Raw genomic sequence first — 21,196 nt, 5'->3', positions numbered from 1 at the left:
CTGCATTCGAGGAACAGAACTGTGCCTGAAACGGGATTAAGTGGATTACAGAGGAGTCAAGCCGGGTTTTACACTCCCAGACTGTAGAAGTTAATGAGTTTTAGTCAGACAGCGTCAGGACGAAAGAATAACGGGACCCTGAGACGTGGTCCAGCTGCAGAACAGAGGGTCCAAAACTGGGCCTTATGGGACACCATAGATAAACTGAGCAAAAGGTTAAAGGGTGTCAGACTGACCAACAGAGGGCGCTGTAATGCTGATTTTAACCAGAGTGTTTTTTAAGAAGTTGCTTTGATTTTTGTGTGTTTATATGAAAATTTGAGGAATTAATTTCTAATTTTTTGGGAATTTGATAAGATTTTTTGGGTGGTGGGGCAGGTTTTTAACTTTTAGTTATTTTCTTAGACTTTTCAGTCCAAGCCGTGCCCTGTTATCGTTTACATTCAAGGCTCCTGGATACCTGACCAGCACAGGCATGAACTTCCACATGGTGTTGTGTATTTCAGTGCTGAATTATGCATTTGTCTGTATCCAGGTGATTTACGCGGTTCAAAGACACAACAGGACCCGTGTCCAGTGGCAGATCCTCCTGCAGCAGGCCATCCACCTGGAGGACGTGGCCAAGAATGAGACCAGTTCCACCCACCAGTTTGTCCACAGCTTCCCATCATCTGAGCCTGCCGGCTGGTTCAGCAGATACGTGTACACGCCGACTGTAGGTGAGCCAATCAGACACGAGCATCACACGGAGACAGCCGACTGTAGGTGAGCCTATCAGACACGAGCATCACACGGAGACAGCCGACTGTAGGTGAGCCAATCAAACACGAGCATCACACGGAGACAGCCGACTGTAGGTGAGCCAATCAGACACGAGCATCACACGGAGACAGCCGACTGTAGGTGAGCCAATCAGACACGAGCATCACACGGAGACAGCCGACTGTAGGTGAGCCAATCAGACACGAGCATCACACGGAGACAGCTAATTGTAGGTGAGCCAATCAGACGCGAGCATCACACGGAGACAGCCGACTGTAGGTGAGCCAATCAGACGCGAGCATCACACGGAGACAGCCGACTGTAGGTGAGCCAATCAAACACGAGCATCACACGGAGACAGCCGACTGTAGGTGAGCCAATCAGACACGAGCATCACACAGAGGCAGCCATCAGGATACATGAGTTCTAACACGCTAACATGTTTTCATTTGGGCTGGAACTAGAACAGTCGGACCTGGTCTTGATCCAGTACTATCAGTCTGACCTGATCCAGTACTCTCAGTCTGTCCTGGTCCTGATCCAGTACTGTCCCATGTGTTTACAGAGTGGTACTGGGAGTGTCTCCTGAAGCGCTGGTTTTACCGGCTGCTCTCCGTGGTCCTGACGTTGTTCAGCGTGGCCGTGGTTTGGTCTGAGTGCACCTTCTTCAGCACCCGGCCCGTCCTCTCTCTCTTCGCCGTGTTCATCCAGCTGGCCGAGCGAGACTACAACTACCTGTACATCGAGGTGAGGCTCAGCAGTGATGAGGAAAAACCAGTTCTGGGTCCAGTTGATCTGACTGGTATGTGCTGACACTCCTCTCCACCAGATGGCGTGCTTCATCACCATCTTCTTCCTGTGTACCTGTGTGTACTCCACGGTGTTCCGTATCCGGGTGTTTAACTACTACTACCTGGCCTCACACCACCAGACCGACGCCTACAGCCTCCAGTTCAGTGGCATGTGAGTCAGACCAGTTTTATTTGAGACCACAGACCCAGAACCCAGGATTAGATGAAACATGAACATGTAAAGCACAATAAGGTCCTAGGAATCTAAAGATGTGAGGAGCCCAGAGAGTGTCTGTGGAAGAACATTTAAAGGGTTATCTGATGCAGACCGTGTCTCTTTGACCCACAGGCTGTTTTGTCGTCTGACCCCTCCTCTGTGTCTGAACTTCCTGGGTCTGATCCACATGGACTCTGCCATCTCCCACCAGCAGAAGGAGCAGACCGCCTACACCTCCGTGAGTCTCTGCTGTTCAGGATGTTAGATACTTGGATGCCAGGTTTTTAGTGACTCAGTCCTGATGTTTTAATGACTGAAATGCCCTGCTGCAGCTGATCTGACAGTCCTGTTTCTCCTCCTCAGATCATGGGCTCCATGCGTGTCCTGTCCTTCATTGCTAATGGTTTTTACATCTACTACCCCATGCTGATCGTCATCCTCTGCTTCGCCACCTACTTCAGGTCAGTCCCACCTACGTTTATAGGACGCTTTACCTGTCACTGATTCAGTTACTCAGCATTTTCCCCACTGTCCACTTATAATGCATTTTTAAAAATACAACCAAAATTCCAAAAAAGTTGGGATGCCTTGTTAAACGTGAAACAGAATGACAGAGCCACATCGACTACTGTGTAGCATCCTTTCTTCTTTTGGTCTTGCTGAAATAGTCGCAGCCTTCCCTGACAGAGACGTGGTGTGGATGGGCTCTTGGGCCTCATGTGGCTCTTTTATGTCTTGTTCTAAATATTATACCCCAGAAAACCTTAAATCAGAGAAGCTTTGACCCCAGAAATGATCCGATAAAGGCAACATTGATCAGAAGGCTTTAATTGTCAAACTTAATTTTCAACCTTTATTTTTGTCTGTATATATTTTCATTGCCCTTATTTGCAATTTTTTGCCACCTTTAATAATTTTTTGCTGTTTTTAGCCCATTTTTGCTGCTTCTTTTTGCCACTTCCTGCCACTTTCTGCCTCTTTTATTCTGCTTTTTTCTCTTTGCGTTTTCCCCCTCATTTTCTTTACCATTTTTGCCCATTCAAGCTGCCTTTTGCCATTAAATGTCACTTTTTTGCCCATTTTTGTCACTCTTTGCTGCTTTTTGACTATTTTTGCCACCTGTAACTCACTTTTTGTCACTTCTCACCAATATCTGCTACTTATTATCCCCATTTTTGTCAATTTTCACACATTTTGACACTGTTTTTAACACCTTTAGACCTTTATTGTCAGCTTAAACTTAATTTATTGCCAATTTAACCCATTTTTGCCAGTTTTCACCTCTTAGATTGTGGCTCTTGTAGTAGTATTTTTCAACAGTTTGGCTCCTTGGTTGAGCAGGGTTGAGTAATGCGTCTCTAAAAGCTCTCTCTACTTTCCAGTTCCTCTCCAGATGTTAGAGCTGCCCACGCCATAGGCACTAATGCAACCCCATACCATCAGAGATGCAGGCTTTAGACCTGATCCAGGAGAACCAGCTGGATGCCCCCTCTCCTCTTTAGTCCACAGGACACGATGTCTGTGGTTTCCTCTGACCACAGAACAGTTTTCCATGTTTCCTCTGACCACAGAACAGTTTTCCATGTTTCCTCTGACCACAGAACAGTTTTCCATGTTTCCTCAGTCCATGTTAAATGAGCTTTGGTCCAGAGAAGACGGACCACTGTGTTTCTGGATCCTGTCCACATCTGGCTTCTTCTCTCCATGATCCAGCTTTAACTGTCATTGGTGGATGGCACGGCCAACTTTGTTGACAGACGATGATTTCTGGAATGTTCCTGAGCCCATGCAGTGATTTCACTACAGAATCATGACTGTTTTTAATGCAGTGGCCCCTGAGGGCCCCTGAGGGCCCTTCAGCCTTGTCCCTTGCTCTCAGAGATTTCTCCAGATTCTCTGAATCTGTTGATGATATTATGGACTGTAGATGGAGGAGATTCAGAGTCTGAGGAACATTTTTCTTAAATTGTTCCACATTTTTAGACTCAGTTTTTCCCAGGTTGGTGAACCTCTGCCCATCTTTACTTCTGAGAGACTCTGCCTCTCTAAAATGCTCCTTTTATACCCAGTCATGTTACTGACCTGGTGATAACTGATGAATTATTGATGAGTGAATAAATCATGGCTTTATGAGTTTTGACATGTGTTAGTTGCCGTAGCTCTAGAATATTCTCAGTGATACCTAACGGCTTGTGCTGGACTCTTTCCTCAGCCTGGGAACTCGCTGCCTGAACCTTCTGGGCTTCCAGCAGTTCATGGGCGACAGTGAAATGACCTCTGACCTCATTGACGAGGGCAAGGAGCTGATCAGACGAGGTAACAGCGGTGTGATCAGAAACAGGATGACAGCGTGTGTTAAAGACGAGGTTAAAGTTTGAGTCTGGGCTAATGATTAGTGTTTGTTTTACAGAGAAGAGGAAACGGCAGAGGATCGAAGACGGAGAGAACAGACGACGGGTGAGTCACTCCTCCTGGACCTGATCTGATCTCTGTCTCAGACATTACTAACAGAGCGAAGATAACAGAAATACTAAAGACTCTAAAGATTTAAAAATGCATGGTCAGCCTTAACAGAACACACAGAGGAGGTTTAAAAGCACTGAGTCTGAGGAGTTTATCTGTGCAGGAGTGGAAGGAGCGTTATGGAAACCCGAGGGAGGACTACGCGGCGAGGAACAGGAGCAGCCATGAAATGAAGGAGACCAGCTACTCCGACACGGTGACGCCCAGAGACAACAGACGTGAGTGCTCCCCTCTCTGAGGTTTACCGCAGATATATCAGTAAAATGACTGTATTTTATACCAGAGTAACAGTGAAACGACTGTTTTATACCAGAGTAACAGTGAGATGACTGTTTTATACCAGAGTAACAGTGAGATGACTGTTTTATACCAGAGTAACAGTGAAACGACTGTTTTATACCAGAGTAACAGTGAGACGACTGTTTTATACCAGAGTAACAGTGAGATGACTGTTTTATACCAGAGTAACAGTGAGATGACTGTTTTATACCAGAGTAACAGTGAAACGACTGTTTTATACCAGAGTAACAGTGAAACGACTGTTTTATACCAGAGTAACAGTGAAACGACTGTTTTATACCAGAGTAACAGTGAGACGACTGTTTTATACCAGAGTAACAGTGAAACGACTGTTTTATACCAGAGTAACAGTGAGACGACTGTTTTATACCAGAGTAACAGTGAGACGACTGTTTTATACCAGAGTAACAGTGAAACGACTGTTTTATACCAGAGTAACAGTGAGACGACTGTTTTATACCAGAGTAACAGTGAGACGACTGTTTTATACCAGATTAACAGTGAACGACTGTTTTATACCAGAGTAACAGTGAGACGACTGTTTTATACCAGAGTAACAGTGAGACGACTGTTTTATACCAGAGTAACAGTGAGACGACTGTTTTATACCAGAGTAACAGTGAGACGACTGTTTTATACCAGAGTAACAGTGAGACGACTGTTTTATACCAGAGTAACAGTGAAACGACTGTTTTATACCAGAGTAACAGTGAGACGACTGTTTTATACCAGAGTAACAGTGAGACGACTGTTTTATACCAGAGTAACAGTGAGACGACTGTTTTATACCAGAGTAACAGTGAGACGACTGTTTTATACCAGAGTAACAGTGAAACGACTGTTTTATACCAGAGTAACAGTGAAACGACTGTTTTATACCAGAGTAACAGTGAGACGACTGTTTTATACCAGAGTAACAGTGAGACGACTGTTTTATACCAGAGTAACAGTGAGACGACTGTTTTATACCAGAGTAACAGTGAGACGACTGTTTTATACCAGAGTAACAGTGAGACGACTGTTTTATACCAGAGTAACAGTGAAACGACTGTTTTATACCAGAGTAACAGTGAGACGACTGTTTTATACCAGAGTAACAGTGAGACGACTGTTTTATACCAGAGTAACAGTGAGACGACTGTTTTATACCAGAGTAACAGTGAGACGACTGTTTTATACCAGAGTAACAGTGAAACGACTGTTTTATACCAGAGTAACAGTGAAACGACTGTATTTCATACCAGAATAATAGTAATTGATGGTAACGGGTAAACTCTGTGTTGAACAGAAGCCAAGTACTCTCGTTCAGGAAGTCGAGCAGAGAGGGACTGCATTGAGCTGCTGCAGGACGCCGAACCTTTAGACTTCAACGCTGATTCTCTGACAGACGACCCTCTGGACTCTGAGTCAGGACGGTAAAGACCACGTTAATGTTTTTAAGAAAATCTGAGTGGATTTTAATGCAAGGATTAAATAAAGTAGAATACCCTGGTCCTATTGATGATGGTTAAATCAGGGTTTTTTAGATGTTGGGTGTTAGAATACCTGTCCCAGTGGTTCTCAAATGGTGTGGCAAGGCGAGGGAAGTCGAGGTGTGCTCTGGGGATCTGGCTGAATGAATGTTCCCTCCCCAGCTGTGATTTATTGATGGTATCAGTGTGTTGGATCAGTAGCATTGGTGCTAGCATCCTGGTTAACAGTGACCTGAGTTAAAATTGGTGTTAAAATTATGAATTCATGCTATTTCTAACCAGGTTAACCAGTTTTTCTACTCATTTTGTCACTTATTTGACAACTTAAACAATTTTTGCTGTTTTTTGCAATTTTACAACTTTTAGAAATACTTTTTACCCATTTTTGCAACTTTTTGCCACATTTAACCAAATTTGCTACCTTTTTGCTGTTTTTTGCCTACTTTTGCTATTATTTACAGTGCCAACTTTATACCAGGGTATCATTGTTGGATCAGTAGCATTTGCTAGCATCCTGGTTAACAGTGACCTGAGTTAAAATTGGTGTTAAAATTATGAATTCATGCTATTTCTAACCAGGTTAACCAGTTTTTCTACTCATTTTGTCACTTATTTGACAACTTAAACAATTTTTGCTGTTTTTTGCAATTTTACAACTTTTAGAAATACTTTTTACCCATTTTTGCAACTTTTTGCCACATTTAACCAAATTTGCTACCTTTTTGCTGTTTTTTGCCTACTTTTGCTATTATTTGGACATTTTTTGCCAATTTTTTCCTTACTTTTAACCCCTTTTTACCACCTTTTAGCAACTTTAACCCTCTTTGCCACTTTTCTGCCACTGTAACCCATTTTTGCCACCTTTTTGCCACCTTCAAAATGTTTTAACCTTTTAAACCCATTTTTGCCCCCTTATACCAATTGTTATCCATTTTGACTTTGTCTTGCCACTTTTTGCCCAATTTTGCCATGTTTTTTTTTTTTCCAACATTTAATCCTTTTTTACGCTTTTATCCCATTTTTGCTTTTTTGCTGGTTTTTGCCTACTTTTGCTATTATTTGGACATTTTTGCCAGTTTTTTCATCTCTGTTAACCCCTTTTTTCCACCTTTTAGCAATTTTAACCCTCTTTGCCACTTTTCTGCCTCTTGTGACCTATTTTGCCACCTTTTTGCCAGTTTTCACTCACTTTTCCTTTGTCTTTTTTATCCATTTTGGCCACCTTTTTTAACACTTTCAAACTGTTTTTGCCTCTATTAACCCATTTTTTGGCCCCTTATGCCAGTTGTTACCTATAGTTGACTTTGTCTTGCCACCTTTTGCCACCCCCAGTTGTCTGGGCCCCAGAACCCTCTCCCCTTTATCCGCCCTTATAGACCACCGTCACTGTTATAATATTAAAAGTCTATTTTGTGTTGATTTAAATATGGTGTGCAGTGAGATTTTGACTTAGCCTTAGGTGTGTCTTGGGTGAATAAAGTTTGAAAACCACTGACCGATCCTGTCCTGTGGGAATAACAAAGTTCTATCTTTATTCTAGTCTGGCGTTAATGTCTGCCGTCTACTTTGTGTTTCGGTCTCTCAGACACGCTGGAGGGCGCTACCTGTCCATGTCGTCGTCCCGGAGCCGAATATTTGACGACGTCTGACGGGGAGAAGGAGAATGAAGGAGATCCATGAACTGGAACACAAATGAACATTTAAAGGAAGTGAATGTACCACATGACCTCCATCTCCTGGGATGCATGGTAATTTAAAAACAAGGTTACCTGTTCCAGTGAAGTTCTGTCACCTGGAAGTATCTCCATAATCACGTCTGCACCAGGGTTCCTGTCCAGCTGCAGAAAAATGAAGGAATATTAAAGCTAAACCCTTGAATGAGTCCCTGCATGTCCTAAAGGCAGGGGGCGCTCTAACTGTCTGAGCATGCTCCAAACACGAGTCACACCCAGCTGCATGTTGCCACTTTAATGACAGGTACATGAAGGACGGTTATTTATGTATTTTATTCTTCTTAGTTTAAACCCAGACTTATTTATTTCACTGTCATCAATGAAACACTGACTTATTATTTTGATTTAAACCCAGTCAGTCTGATCTCTGAAGACCTGGATCTAGTCTTTGTTAAATTAGAACTACTGAGAGCTCCATCCATCCATATTCCTGTTTATCTGCGGTCAGCTCACATAGGCAGCAGGTCAGCTCAGTCCACCCAGCAATGACTGAGTCCTGCTGCAGGATCCTAACGAGCTGTATGATCCTCCAGGGAGTTCTGGGCTCCACCCAGCTGGACGTACCTGGAGGACCTCCACATGGAGGTGATGAAGAGACCTGATACCCTAACCACATTAACAGGGTGTGTGCTCTCTATATCTGACAGATAAGAAGAACTTTTACCCTCCAGAGTCTCAGAGACTTTCTGACACTGAAGTATGACACGTGTGTCTGTAACGGGCTGTTTCATGTGTGGAAGGAGAAGAGAGAGAAAATAGAGAATTGGTTTTATCTCATACAAACATACTCAATCTGGCATATAAACACTGAGTGGCTAGTAACTCTGCAAAACCATTAACCACCGTGGCTGGTGAGCAAAAAACCTATTCAGTCAGGAACACTCGTCATACATTTTACCTTTTTATTGCAAAATGGATCTACAGTTTTACTTGACGCAGAAGGCTCTGCTCTAAAGATGCTCCCTGGGTTAGTCAGCAGCATGCTCTGACTTTCCATGACTAGAAACCTCCATATGGAGAATCAATCTAGGGTGTAACAAGCTTTAACCCTTAGAGCTCACAGCTGTTTTTTCACCATCATGTCTCGTCTGGACCTTTTCTCTTAAAAACCTTGTAAAACATCAACCTTGTGGTTCACAGTCAAGTTCTATACATCCTTTTTTCAGGACTACCTGGGCTTTAAGAATATATCTACTACAGTAATGTCACTACATTTTTGAAAAAGTTACAGGACTCAAACAAAATAAAAAAACAAAGCTGAATTTGAAACTCAAAGATTTTTTTATTGATAACACACAGTAAACAATAGTGACAAAGCATTTTCTTTGCACAGACTTGTTCTCCATTTCTTGGGGACAAAACAGTGAAAAAATAAACATTCTGTGACTAAAGGCTTCCAGAATATCTACATATATACAAACAAGTCCAGGCGCTTTTTTGCAGTTAGACTCATTTGTGCCGTTCCTTTAAGCAGTAGAGATGCAACTGGTCAACCCAGAATACACTGCATGTAAAACATTGCCCTTGACAAATATGGCGCTACCCTCCGAAGAAAGCCAAAGAATATGATCGAAAATGGTTAAAATGGACAAAAAGATGCTTATTATCTGATCTAACACCGTGGATTTAATCTTTAAAGATCCTGAAAAGTCACAGAAGTTCTGGGCTCACTAGAACGGCATCCTTAAAGGGCTACGGAGACATCAGGAGAAGCAAACAAATGGCAAAATGGTCAGCTTTCAGAGGAAAAAAAGAGGGTCTGTGACTTATGGTTCAAAACTTCATAACGCTTTTTCTAAACTGTGTCACTTCTTGTTGTATATGACAGTGCTGTTCTCAGACACCTCGGGAAGTCAGTCAAGTTCCAGGCTCACTATTAAATGTTCTGTGGGAGCGAAGAACGCATCAAGAACATATTTAGAAAGGCACAAAACAGAGCTTTCACAGGAAAAAACAAGTAAGGGTCTACAACTTACAGTGCAGAAGTTACCAAACAATTTACAAAGGGGTGTGCCTGCAGCAAAGATCCATGCCACCTGAGCTCAAAGGGTTAGTCTATAAAGGAGGAGGCTGGGGTGGAGGAGGGAAAGCTTTAGTCTATAAAGGAGGGGGCTGGGGTGGAGGAATGAGTTTTAGTCTATAAAGGAGGGGGCTTGGGTGGAGGAGGTGAAGTTTTAGTCTATAGAGGAGGAGGCTGGGGTGGAGGAGGGAAAGCTTTAGTCTATAAAGGAGGAGGCTGGGGTGGAGGAGGTGAAGTTTTAGTCTATAGAGGAGGAGGCTTGGGTGGAGGAGGGAAAGCTTTAGTCTATAAAGGAGGAGGCTGGGGTTGGGGAGGTGAAGCTTTAGTCTATAAAGGAGGAGGCTGGGGTGGAGGAGGGAAAGCTTTAGTCTATAAAGGAGGAGGCTGGGGTGGAGGAGGGAAAGCTTTAGTCTATAAAGGAGGAGGCTGGGGTGGAGGAGGTGAAGCTTTGCTAACAGCAGCAGAGTGGTGCATCAGCATTAATGAGAAATACGTCATATTTAAATACACTGCTGTGTTCAGAGAGAGAGCTGTGATTGGCTGTGGGAGCTGGGAGGGGATAATTAGGATCAGCTGGCCATCAGCAGATCACAGTTGGGCGTTTGACTACGGTGTCCTGCATGAACTAACGCTGAGCTTAACATGTCAGTCCGTGCATGTATGTATAAACTGACAGTTTAGAAACAAAACAGTCGAAGGAGTCTAAACCTTTCAGCTCAGATTCATTCATCATTCATCTATTAATCTACACTCCTGCTGTGTGAAACAGGTCGTTTTTGAAGGCTCTGGCACTTTTTGGTTCAGTTTGTTATGTAAAAGATTTTGTTATTTAGAAGATGTGATATTGAAAATATTCTGGCAGCCTCAGCTTCTATAGCGCCACTTAACATCCAAATACAGTTTTCATCAGAACTGACATTACACATGTCCAGCTCTAAATATAAAGAAAACACATGTTTCTGTGTGAGTCTTAAATTCAGCAGGATAGAGAGGAGAATTAAAAAGATAACTTACTCAACACAAGTTTCTCTGGACCAAGATTGGTTATGATTGCTTAAAATGTGTAGGAAAGGCGTGAAAACTCTGTTTCAACACTTTCAAAAAAGCTGGAAATAAAAACATCTCAAAAGTTTGGGCTTAAATGCACATTCTTATATCACTCTGAGATCCAGGACTTCACCGTAGACCTTCAGGCTCAATCCTGTTCCTCACTTTCACCCCACTTCTCAAATTCAAGGGTCCTCCTTGAGTCTAGAACCGGACTATAGGAGGTACCGGTGGAATAATCTTAGAAAAGGGACGACTCTGGGAAACCTGATTGTAGTCGTCTACAGCAGCGGTTCACAACCTTTTCCCCTCAGACCCCCCACTCATGTCTAAGAGAAGCAAAGACCCCCAGGAACCACTTAGAAAAATTAAACATCAATTTTAACTGTTTTCATTGACAAATCACAAAATAACAGACCTCTAGACACGTATTTTAATTATTTTAACAGAAGATCTATCTATAAATACTCCATCATTATGACGGCGTTTTAGGGACTCTAGAAAAAAAGGGGATCCATGAATTTTCTAAAAAAAAAAAATCTCAGAATCCTCAAGTTTGAATGGCTGTTAATTTACAAGAAAAAAGTCTTTATCAGTTGTAAATGAACATGAATCAGACTGTAGAGTTTTGAGACTATAAAGTTGAAAATCCAGCTGTTTCTTGTAAATTTGAGACTGTACATTGTTGTAAATTTATGATCACAAAAACTGGACTTTTTTGAGTTTCTAGTGTCTTAATTAAACCTAGTACATCTATTTCTAATCGGGGTTTTAGAAACGTATTTAAATCTAATTTTGACAGCGTCACAGCAGACAGTCTTGCACACCCTCTGAGATCTCTGGCGCCCCCTATGGGTGACCTGAGCCCAGGATGGGAACAACCAGACTGCAGCATTTATCAAACAGAAAACAATGTCAGAAATTTCTACCGTGGTCCTTTTAAGACCAAGAGTACCATAATGTAGTCCTAGACCTTCACCCCGCCCCTACATTCAACAAAAACCAGGACTCTCCACCTCTGCATGGGGGGTAGGAGGGAAGGCCAGGGTTGTTTTGGGACTGAGCACCAGTCCTTGATAATTAGAGAACCATTACTCTGTACTGGTAGCTGTGGTGTTGGGGATCTGCTGGCCGGTTCAGCTGAGCTCTTTAGTAACTGTCTCCATCACGCCCCCTCCTGGCCATGTCATGTATCTGTATATACTGTACCATATCTTTTGTATTATATGGGCTAATTATTGATGCACAGGAGAATTAAAGTGACTTTGTATTTATTGTGTTTCCTGGTAACTCTTCCTCACACTGTATTTCTGAGTCTCATCTACTGCTGATTCTGGTTTGTGAGTATTTATGGTCCTTTATGATCTCGGCACACTTTAATGGAGAAATCATTAGTTATTTACTGTAGTCAGGTATTCAGAGAAAATAATGTTTTATTCTGCTGCCAGTGTTGTGTCAATAAAAACCATGAGTTACAAATGCTGTAGTTCTGTAGTTAATCCTGAATTAACTCTTTCCCTCCCTTAAATAGAACCTGTCTGACAAAGAGAAGCAGGCCTAAAGACCTCCAACACACCATGGAACCATCTAAAGCAGGGGTGTCAAACTCAAGGCCCGGGGGCCAAATCCGAACCATGGTACAGTTTTACCCGGCCTGCAGGATCATGTCATATTTTTATTGTAATTGTCCCACCAGTATGAGGTCTGCAGATTTCCTCCAGTATAAAAATCTAAATTTGACCATGTTGGTCTGAAATATCCTTGTTAAGTCCAAATTTGAAAAAGGAAAGAAAAAAATGATGCGTTTAAAAGCCAAGAAGGTAGGATTTTTTTTTTCATGTCAAATTTTCATTCTGCATCTCAACATTAGACGTTAAACTTATGATTTTGGCTTTTAATTTCATATTATGACCTTTTAGAAGGACATTTTGAAATTTTAAGTGACCTTTTCAACTCATGATTTTGAATTTTATCTCACATTTTGTCCTTTTCAACTCCTAACCCAGACTTTAAATCTTGTATTTTGCCCTTTAAAAACTCAGTTAAAAATTTAGAACCCATGATTTGAGTTTAATCTAATATTTTTACCTTTAAACTCATTATTCAAAATTGTATCTCATATTTAGACTTTTAAAACGTGTTTAGGCTTTTATCTCCTGTTTTTTTTTCCTTTTAAACTCATGATTTAAATTGTTTTTCTCATATGTTTAACTTCAAACTCAGAATTGTGTTTTTTTAATATCATTTTGACCTTTTAAACTGATTATTTTGACTTCTATATCTTATTTTTTACCTTTTCAACTATTCAACTTTTCAACTAAATTTTATTTTGTATTTTGATGTTTAAAACTTGTGTTTTGTATATAAAACTTGTGATTTTACATTTCTATTTAATATTTTTGCCTTTTGAAAACTGAATTTTAATTTCATGCTTTGACTTTTTTAACTATGTTTGTCTTTTTAGCTCTGATTTTGTGACTTTAAATGTATAATTTTGACTTTTGTTGATGTCAGAATCATCCATCTTCAGTTCTTTTTTCCATATTTCATTAGTGGTGAAAATTATGTTGACAGTTTCTGGTTAAATCTTGACCCTGTTAGGCCCTCAGGTTGGACCTAAATTCAGGATCCGGCCCCTGCTGTGGTTGAGTTTGACTGCCCTGATCTAAAGTAATTCAAGAACAGATGAGAAACGGAGTCATGACTCCAGCAAACCACGGTGAGAGTCATTACCCACAAACCAAGAAAACTGTGAACAGTGGTGAACCTTCCCAGGAGTGACTGACCTACCAACATGACTCCAAGAGAACATGGATGACTTATCAGGAGGTCCCAGAAGAACCCAGAACAACATCTAAAGACCTGCAGGCCTTACTGATTCAGTTAAGGTCAGAGTTCATGATTCAACAATCAGAAAGAGACTGGGCAACAACGGCATCATGGGAGAGTTCCAAGGCCAAAACCACAGCTGACCAAAAAGAACACAACGGCTCGTCTCACAATTGACTGAAAACATCCTGATGATCCTCGAGACTTCTGGGAAAATATCCAGAGGACTGACCAGACAGAAGTTCTGGAAGTCAAACACAGCAGAAGGACATGAGACCAACAGCCACACATGGTGGTGGTCGGCCGGCCACTCCTGGGAAGATTCACTGCTGTTGCAAGTTTTCTCCATTTGTGGGTAATGGCTCTCAGCGTGGCTGGCTGGAGTCCTAAAGCCTTAGAAAAGGTCGGCCACTCCTGGGGAGGTTCACTACTCTTGTATATGCCAACAGTCTTCCCCTTCTGTTGACCTATGCTCTACTTTTGGGCATAAACTGATAGTTTGATGGTCTGAAACATTCAAGTGTGACAAGTATGAAAAAAGGAATCAGAAAGGAGGACAACAGTTTATCACAGCACTGTCTACAAGAATCAGGATGGTAGGATTTTCTCTGCAAACTATTCTAAAACAACACTTTTCCTTTCACTTTCCTCTTCAGATAAAGAGGTCACATGATTTCAGAGAGACTGGGGGTCTTCTTAGAATCAGTGAAACAAAGTAAAAGGGTGGAGACGTGTTCTGTCAGATGAAGTATTCTGTTCTAAAAGTAACACTGGTTTACAATGGAGGTCAGGGAAACAACAAACAGTGTTTTTATTACTTCACAGCAGGTTATAAAGAGAATCATGTCCGTTTATGTCTGGGCCATTTCTGTGAAATCATGTGACCTCTGATCGCCCGCCCTCTGCTCATATAAACGCTGCTCTCTCTCTCCTCACCATCAGAGATCTTCAGAGACTGAGAGCTGAACACCAGGTAAGAACTCTCATTTTATAAAACTATATTTACGGTTTGTGACACAGTAACACCAGATGTAATATGAATGAGAATAACGTTGGAGGTTAAATTATTTTTAAACCAAATGAAGATTGTGTTCTGAATTTAAGTCAAAATCCATCAACCTCCAGAGTCCTGAGCTTCTGTCTGAATGTGTTTTAGTCTGTCCCTCTTCTCTGGGATCAGTAGGACCTGATCAGTCTAAAACCTCAGTCTTGTTTTTAACAAGTAGTTTAGACCAAACACAAGCTCCACATATCTCCTGAAGGTCAGCATAAGTCTCCCTTCATGGCAATAGCTTCATTTTAAAATGCACTAATTTTAAGTACATATTTTAAACATAAGTAAAATGTGCAATCTAACATCATTTTAAAATGTTATTTATTTTCTGGGAGGCATCCTGTGACCCCCTCTGTGTCTTGCGGCCCCCTGGGGGACCCGCCCCCAGGGGGAACTCAGGAGTTAAGCTACAAGAATAAAGTTTAATTTGTGAGCAGCAGGGTCCGTTTCTATTTTCATGTTTCTATCATCACATTCAACAGAAATCTACCTGATACCACCCTTAACCTCCTAAGACCCTCACGCATGTGAGGACATTACACTTTTGATTTCCTACATCAGAATAATTTCTTCCATTTGAATTTTCACATACTTGTAGTTGAGTAATTTGCTTAAAATGTTGGGATATTATGCAGAGAAATTTACAGGGAAATTATATTGAATTTGCTTGGATTTTTCTAGCATTTTCACTGATTTCTTTCTTTTTTGCAGTATATTTTATTACATTTCAGAGAATTTCACTGGAACTTTTGGGGAAATTTTGCTTTGAATTTGTTTTTGTAACTTTCATGGGAGATTAGGAAATTTGTTTGGATGTTTGGGGGAACTTGCTTAAAAGTTTAGGAATTTTCATGTAAATTTCAAGGAGTTTATTATTTGGATATTTGGAATTTTCATAGAAATGTGGGAAACTTATTTGTTAATGTTTGTAGGGGGGTCCTTTAAATTTTTAAAAATAATTTCATGGAAATTTTAGGGAATTTGCTGGGATTTCTCCAGTATTGTCAGTGAAATTTTGATGATATGTTTTAATAATCTGCATTCAACATTTTGGGGAAAATTTGCTTTAAATTTTTTGGGTCATTTTTATGGGATTTTAGGAAATTTTGCTGGATGTTAGTGAAATTTGTTTTGAATTTTCATGGATATTAATGCTTGGAACTTTGACAGGGATTATTTTTTATGGGGGAGAGTGATTTAATGGAAATTTAAGGGAATTGATAAGAATGTTGGGGGGGGGTTTGCTTTGAAATTTGATGGCATTTTTAATGTAAAATTCTGAAATGTATTGGTTAATATTTGGGAATTTTGGGGTGGTGGTCTCCTTTGGAATCTTTATAATTTTTCTGTTTTTTCATTCACATGGAATTTTAGGGAATGTATTCATACATTAAGAAAATTGAAGAGATTTTCTTGAAATTTTTCAAGAATTTCCATGAAATGTTGGGGGAAATTTTATGCTTTATGATCAGGTTTTTCAGCTCAGGCCTCAGGTAGTTGAATATTTGGTCCTTTTGAGAAAACTTTAGGGTCCTGGTTTCTGTAAAGGCCTGGCCTAAATCTCTGAGAGGCTGTTTGACTTGAACTTGGTGAAAGCTGATGCTGTCTTTAGCATTTATCTCTCTCTGTCCCTCATGGATCCATCTGTTCTGTCAGAGCTCTCGTTTTAGTGAAGCAGTTTAAAATGCTCACTGTCTCTTTAACTCTCCATACACAGATCCAGAAATCTCCGTCCTCCATCTCCTGAAGAGACATCACCATAGCAATGTGAGTAACACTGGAACCTTCTCTGGTAGAAACCTCTTTTCTATGTCATGTTAAGACACACCCAACATGCTGCTTGATGTGTTTGTGTTTTCACATCTCATTCAGAAAGTTTTCAGATGTCCTTCATGGTTTTCAGTCTGACGCCACAGAATTAAACAGATTTTATGTAAATTTATCAAAGACAAAAACTGAAACCTCTCACTGACATCTGTATTCAGAGCCTTTCCTCAGCTCTTGGTTGAGGCTCCTTTAGCAGTAATTAGCCTCCAGGCTTTCTCAATATGAACCAACAAGTGTTCACATCTGGACCGGGAATTTTCCCCCATTCTAGACTCCAGTCAAGGTGTAGAAACATCTCAGCAAAGACCAGAGACATGGAGGAGCTGGATTTACTGTGCTGTTGGACAGGCTCTGAATACTAAATAATGTTCAAGAGACAGATTATATGACAAACATATGTAAATACATGCAATACATAACTTCATAGATTTCATCCTGAGTGGCAGGCAGTCAGCTTGGAGGAATAAAAGGAGGTCAATACCAAGAGAAACACTTAATTCATCTAGCGCTGAGGCTTATTATGGATATCATAAATACATCCCCCAAAATAATTGGGACAGTGAGGCTAATTCCTTTATTTTTGCTGTAGACTGAAAACATTTGGGTTTGACACAAAAAAAGATGAATATGAGACAAGAGATCAACAATTCAGCTTTTATTTCCGGGTGTTTACATCTGGATCTGATACACAGCTTAGGAGATAGCTCTATTTGTAACAGAACACCACATTTTTAAGTGAGCAAAACTATTAGCAAAACAGATTAAAGTGAAAAAATCGACTGACTTCATATTTAGTTGTAAATCCTTTGCTTGCAGTAACTGCACCAATCCTGTGACCCACTGACATCACCAAACTTTAGCATTCTTCTTCTGTGGTGCTTTTCAAAGCGTTCATCACAGCCTCTTTCAGTTTGTTTTGGAGGGTGACTCCCTTCAATCTCCTCTTTAGCAGGTGAAATGCTCTATAGGGTTTAGGTCTGGAGATTGATTTGGCCAGTCTAAATCCATCCACTTGTTTCCCCTGATGAACTCCTTTGTTGTTTTGGCAGTGTGTTGCTGCATGATAAAGAATCTCCCAATCAGTTTGGTTGAATCTTTCCTTAAATTGGCAGACAAAATGTTTCTGAGTTCATTTTTCTGCTACCATCATGTGTTACATCATAAATGAACATTAATGAGCCCGTTCCAGAAGAAGCCATGCAAGCCCAAGCCATGACATTACCTCCACTGTGTTTCACAGATGAGTTTGTATGTTTGGGATCATCAGCAGATCCTTTCTTTCTCCAAACTTTAGTCTTTCCATCACTTTAGTAAAGGTTCATCTTTATCTCATCAGTCCATAAAGTCCACAAGGTTGGTGATCCCTTCACTCCTGTCCTCTGAGGGTCATTGATGATGTCACTAACAGTAGATGGTGATCCCTTCACTCCTGTCCTCTGAGGGTCATTGATGATGTCACTAACAGTAGATGGTGATACCTTCACTCCTGTCCTCTGGAGGTCGTTGATGATGTCACTTACAGTAGATGGTGATACCTTCACTCCTGTCCTCTGGAGGTCGTTGATGATGTCACTTACAGTAGATGGTGATACCTTCACTCCTGTCCTCTGGAGGTTGTTGATGATGTCACTAACAGTAGATGGTGATCCCTTCACTCCTGTCCTCTGAGGGTCATTGATGATGTCACTAACAGTAGATGGTGATCCCTTCACTCCTGTCCTCTGGAGGTCGTTGCTGATGTCACTAACAGTAGATGGTGATACCTTCACTCCTGTCCTCTGGAGGTCGTTGATGATGTCACTAACAGTAGATGGTGATACCTTCACTCCTGTCCTCTGAGGGTCGTTGATGATGTCACTAACAGTAGATGGTGATACCTTCACTCCTGTCCTCTGGAGGTCGTTGATGATGTCACTAACAGTAGATGGTGATACCTTCACTCCTGTCCTCTGAGGGTCGTTGATGATGTCACTAACAGTAGATGGTGATACCTTCACTCCTGTCCTCTGGAGGTCGTTGCTGATGTCACTAACAGTAGATGGTGATACCTTCACTCCTGTCCTCTGGAGGTCGTTGCTGATGTCACTAACAGTAGATGGTGATACCTTCACTCCTGTCCTCTGGAGGTCGTTGATGATGTCACTAACAGTAGATGGTGATACCTTCACTCCTGTCCTCTGAGGGTCGTTGATGATGTCACTAACAGTAGATGGTGATACCTTCACTCCTGTCCTCTGGAGGTTGTTGATGATGTCACTAACAGTAGATGGTGATACCTTCACACTCTTCACTTCCTGTTACAGAGGAATGTATCTGCCATTTGCTTTATTGTGAGATTCTAAGAGCTGTCATTAACATACTCCATTAGAAACTCTGAGTCTGAGTTCATTAATTGATTTCATGTCTTTGTCTCTCTACAGGTACAATTCAAACAGGTTTCACCACATCAAGTGCAAACAGCTGATCAGTCAAGGATCTCCTGAGGTCTACCAGCTGACACCACCAAAGGAGACTATTGGGACTCTAACCAGAATAACTCTGGGTGAAAGAAATGTAAAAGAGACAAACAAAACCATCTTACTTGTTGGTGAAACAGGAACAGGAAAATCTACTCTGATCAACGCTCTGGTCAATTACGCCATGGGAGTGAGGTGGGAAGATGATATCTGGTTTAAGATTGTAGAGGAGAGAAGCAATAGGCAGTCAGAGAAACAGGAGAAAGATGAAGGTCAGTGTGTAAGTCAGACCTCAGAAGTGATCGTGTACCAGATCTTTGGTTTTGAGGATAAAACTCTGCCCTTCTCTCTGACCATCATCGATACTCCAGGATATGGAGATACTAGAGGGGCTAAACAAGATGAAAAAGTGAGCAAAAGTTTACTAGACTTGTTTCGCTCAGAGGGAGGAGTCCATGAGATTAATGTGGTGGGTCTGGTAGTGAAAGCCAGTGACAACCGTCTGAGTGACCGGGTGAGGTACATCTATGATTCTGTGATGTCTCTGTTTGGGAAAGACCTGGAGGAGAACATCGTCTCCCTCGTCACACACTCAGACGGAATGATTCCTAAGAATGTTCTGAAAGCTCTCGAGGTGGCAAACATCAAGTGTGCCAAAGATGAAAAGGATCAGCCGATCTACTTCCTGTTTAATAACTGCCTTGATGAAAAAAGGACAGAAGACACCAGAGAAGACCTTGAATATATATATAAAAAGACAATGAAAGGATTGAGACAGTTTGGAGAATTTCTGGATGAAAAATCCCCCCGAATGTTGGAGGGAACGGTGACCGTTCTGAAGGACAGAATCACTCTGGAAGCCTGCATCAAAAATCTGAAGGAAAGAATCGAGTTTATCGAACCAAAGCAGAGAGAAATCCAACAGGTGCAGGAGGCTCTGAGGAGACATGAACAAGAGAAGAAGAAGAACGAGAACTTCTATGAAACATTTGATGAGCCCTACAAAGACAAGGAATACTTCAACGGTTGGAGGAAGGGCGATCAATTTGAAGGAGTCATCTGCTGTTTAGTGTGTGAGGAGAACTGTCATGATCCATGTGAGCGCGTCTCTAAACCAGGCAGCTGTAAGGTCATGAAGAGAGGTCGCTGTGCCGTCTGCACCAATAAATGTCCTGTATCGGCTCATGTTAAAGAACAGTGGAGGTACGTGATCAAGACGAGGAAGGTTCAGAGGACTCTTCAAGATGTGAAGAAGAGGTTTGACATGAGTCAAGCAGAATGTGAGAAAACAGCGAGCCAGTTAGAAACCCTTCAGAAGAAAATGAATAAACTCCAAGAGGAAAAACATCGTTGGCTGGAGGATGCCTACCAACATATTCTCTCTCTGGAGCAGATCGCCCTGAACACCAAATCACTGTCCACTCACATCCACCTGAAGTTCCTGATTGAGAAGATGAAGGAGAAAGGAGACACAGAGAAGGTCAGGAGACTGGAGGAGATACAGAAACGAGAGGATGAGGGAACCAGAGCAGGACTGAGCTACATGGGTCGGTTCACAGCTGCTGCTGGAGCGGTAATAGATATGTTCACGAAGTAAGATCAAGGATCAAGGATATCTTTAGGATCCCAGAGGGGCCTCAAAGCCAGAAGAACCCTACAAACCATTCCTCAACTAGAGGCAAAAAGTTCAGACAATAAGACACATTTCAACCCATATTTTTTGCCCTTTTTAATTCTAATGCACCACCTTTTGTAACCATTTTGCCAGATACTAGCCATTGTGCCCCTTCCTGAACCCTTTCCACCAGTGTTTCTGCCCATTTTGCTTGTCTTAGCCCATTATGGCCCATTTTTTCACCCTCTTCACCACTTTTAAGTATTTTTTGTGACATTAAAGTTTTCATTTATGTGTGAATCAAGAATAAAATGTTTTTCTAGTAAAGTGTGATTTGATTTGATTAAACTGCAGGCTGGAATTATTCTAAAACCTAAAACTAAAATCATAAACACTATCTAAACATATTTTCCTGCTGATGAAGTGTGAAGAAGTGTTAATTATTTACCCTCCCATGTCCTAGCAGCCTCATATGAAGACATTTTAGGGCCAGGTTAATGTAGCTGAGCTTAGACCTGTTAGCCTCATTCATGCACGCTTTGTCTGCCAC

At 41.4% G+C, this 21,196-nt stretch overlaps 2 protein-coding genes across 5 annotated transcripts in view; both read left to right on the top strand.

Annotated features, from left to right (window-relative positions):
• Positions 1-8,964, top strand: part of lmbrd2b (LMBR1 domain containing 2b) — a 38,376-nt gene extending 29,412 nt beyond the window's left edge. For all 4 annotated transcript variants that reach the window (XM_041810405.1, XM_041810407.1, XM_041810404.1 and 1 more), the window contains 10 exons: positions 536-719; positions 1,328-1,509; positions 1,592-1,725; positions 1,903-2,008; positions 2,134-2,231; positions 3,983-4,086; positions 4,181-4,227; positions 4,397-4,511; positions 5,882-6,008; positions 7,651-8,964. In XM_041810405.1, coding sequence (XP_041666339.1) covers positions 536-719; positions 1,328-1,509; positions 1,592-1,725; positions 1,903-2,008; positions 2,134-2,231; positions 3,983-4,086; positions 4,181-4,227; positions 4,397-4,511; positions 5,882-6,008; positions 7,651-7,714 — 1,161 coding nt within the window. In that variant the 3' untranslated portion in view covers positions 7,715-8,964. The remainder of the gene's footprint in view (positions 1-535; positions 720-1,327; positions 1,510-1,591; positions 1,726-1,902; positions 2,009-2,133; positions 2,232-3,982; positions 4,087-4,180; positions 4,228-4,396; positions 4,512-5,881; positions 6,009-7,650) is intronic.
• Positions 8,965-12,340: 3,376 nt separating this feature from the next.
• On the top strand, positions 12,341-20,989 carry LOC121524848. The gene is made up of 4 exons (XM_041810371.1): positions 12,341-12,502; positions 14,351-14,667; positions 16,466-16,515; positions 18,996-20,989. Coding segments are annotated over exons 3-4 (1,635 nt in total). The 5' UTR covers positions 12,341-12,502; positions 14,351-14,667; positions 16,466-16,513; the 3' UTR covers positions 20,629-20,989.
• The last annotated feature ends 207 nt before the right edge of the window (positions 20,990-21,196 follow it).

Source organism: Cheilinus undulatus, linkage group 17 (assembly GCF_018320785.1).
Source record: "Cheilinus undulatus linkage group 17, ASM1832078v1, whole genome shotgun sequence".
NCBI lineage: Eukaryota > Metazoa > Chordata > Actinopteri > Labriformes > Labridae > Cheilinus > Cheilinus undulatus.
Note: the sequence above shows the minus strand (reverse complement) of the source record. Positions and strands in the feature narration are given on the sequence as shown.